The sequence below is a fragment of the Poecilia reticulata genome, linkage group LG17, assembly GCF_000633615.1.
Source record: "Poecilia reticulata strain Guanapo linkage group LG17, Guppy_female_1.0+MT, whole genome shotgun sequence".
Taxonomy (NCBI): Eukaryota; Metazoa; Chordata; class Actinopteri; order Cyprinodontiformes; family Poeciliidae; genus Poecilia; species Poecilia reticulata.
The window spans coordinates 15,188,229-15,190,666 of record NC_024347.1 but is presented as its reverse complement, the minus strand read 5'-3'; the positions used below and the strand labels follow the sequence as shown (position 1 = coordinate 15,190,666).

General features: G+C 41.0%; 1 protein-coding gene across 12 annotated transcripts in view; it reads right to left on the bottom strand.

Moving 5' to 3' along the window:
* pard3ab (par-3 family cell polarity regulator alpha, b) overlaps positions 1-2,438 on the bottom strand; it is a 266,919-nt gene that overhangs the window by 133,382 nt on the left and 131,099 nt on the right. For all 12 annotated transcript variants that reach the window (XM_008433893.2, XM_008433895.2, XM_008433892.2 and 9 more), the window contains one exon: positions 1,133-1,272. In XM_008433893.2, coding sequence (XP_008432115.1) covers positions 1,133-1,272 — 140 coding nt within the window. The remainder of the gene's footprint in view (positions 1-1,132; positions 1,273-2,438) is intronic.

Here is a 2,438-nt window from a genome sequence, read left to right as displayed (position 1 = left end):
AGAAAACGCAAACGTGGCGTCATCAAAGACTAAACGCAAACATGGCGTCATCAGAGAAAACGCAAACATGGCGTCAGAGAAAACGCAAACATGGCGTCATCAAAGACTAAAGTCAAACATGGCGTCATCACAGAGGAAAACTTAGATTTCTCCACTGAAATTAAAACTAATTTACAGAAAATGTAATGATTTAATTCATGATTAATTTTTTTTTCAAACATTGTAAGTTCCTGGTTGTGAAATAAACACATTAGACTTTGTTTGTTGTTTTGTTTTTATTAAATTTCTAAATATTGTTTTAGTGATGTAAGGAAGTGAAGAGTGGATCAAATGGACGGATGCATTGAAAATTTGATAGATGAGTGAATGAATGGGAAAATGAATGAATGAATGATGGATGGATGAATGACTGGATAGACAAATGGCCAGACGGACGACTGGATGGACGGACTGATGATTGGATGAACAGCATGTTGGATGAACAGCCTATTGGATGGATGATTTGACGGATGAAGAGAGAAATGATTAGATAAACAAAAGGCCTGATGGATCAATAACTAGATCAATAATTGAACCATTGGGTGGACGGACGGATCGGTGGTAGATGTGAACTTAAAGTAAATTATTCCGTCGGTTTTGTCAACCATCCCATCAAACCTCATGAAGACGATTGTCAGAAAGTTGAGCAGAAAATCAATAAGAAATCTATCAGTTTAGAAACCGATCAGAACCGAAAACAGACTGAAAATCTTCCACTAAAGGAGGATTACAAACTAAACACCAGCAGATTCGTCCGCTTTTCTTAAACTTAAGTGTCTTAAAGTGTCTTCCAAACAGATTTAGTCAGTTTTTACATAATTACATTGAGATTCACCGCCGAGTTTCTGGTTTGAGCCAGAACGTCTGAGCCGCACGGTGTGATAATCTTTTATGCAAATGACCTGCAAAGAGGGATGATGCAACTTCAGACGCCGTTCTCTCGCGGCGGCACGAGAGTTTGGGAAAACGCTTTGATTTCTGAACGAGACGCAGAATTTCCACATCAAAACCAGGAGCTTTAATTAGCAAAACAGTCGCCAGGCAGGTTTGACTGATGAACTCTCATCGCGTTTGAACCCAGAGAACGTCTCACCTCCAGCAGCCGGTCTCCTGCCTTAAGGCGGCCATCTTGGATGGCGGCCCCCCGGGGGAGGATGTTCTTGACGTAGATCGGAGCGGAGCCGCCGATGGGGACGTCACGCGATGTTATGCTGAAGCCGAGTCCTTCAGGGCCTTCAGGGAAAAAAAAAAAAAAAAAAAAAAAAGACAGAAGATTTAATGGTGGGATTTGGTTTGACCTGAAGGAAGAAGTGAGTAAAAACGCGTTTAGATCCAACTGGCGCGGTTTGCATGGATCTGATGTAAGACACGGCAACAATGGAGGAGAAAGAGTTCAGAACGAGGAGGAGAACGCGACACATGTATCTGGGTAATTACATCAGATGTTTACAGGAAATAACAGCCGACAACTGGCATGTGCAGCGAGTTACCAGATTTATGTCTATATTTAAACGGATTTATATTCAAATAAACGCTTCAGTCTCCTGAAATAACCTTCACTGATTTTATGGATAATTATCTACGTGGAAAATCTATAATCAATCATTTTCTGGTTGCCACTAAACTGACCGCAAGATTCCTACGTTTTTGTCCCAGAACCTTTGTTTTAAAGGAAGGAAGGAAGGAAGGAAGGAAGGAAGGAAGGAAGGAAGGAAGGAAGGAAGGAAGGAAGGAAGGAAGGAAGAACACAAGGAAAGAAAATGAACTATTCTACAAAGAAAGGTAAGTAGGACCCAAGGAGGAAAAGAAAGGAAGGAAAGAAGGAAGAAAGGTAAAAAAACGCAACGACACAAGGAATGGAAGAGCTACACAAGGTAGGACACAAGGAAGGAAGATAGACAGGAAAATAACAAGGACACAAGGAAGGAAATAAATATTTACACAAGAGGAGGATAGGTAGGACACAAGGAAGGAAGACTAAGTGAGTGAGTAAAGAAATAAGGATACAAGGAATGGAAGAAAGAAGGAAAGCAGGCAGAAAGGAAGGAAGAAAGGATGAAAGGAAAAAGGCAAGGGCACAAGAAGAGAAAGAAAAAAGTACATGACAGACTGAGGGAGGTATGACAAGGAAGTGAGGTAAGAAAGAAGGAAGGAAGGCAGAAAGGAAAGAAGCATGGATAAGGAGAGTGGTAGGACACAAGGAAGGAGGGGAGAACGGACAACAATGGACGCCTTGAATCCAGTCAGATTGAATCCAGTCAGATTAAATCCAGTCAGATTAAATCCAGTCAGATTGAATCCAGTCAGATTGAATCCAGTCAGAATAAATCCAGTCAGATTAAATCCAGTCAGATTAAATCTAGCCAGATTGAATCCAGTCAGAATAAATCCAGTCAGAT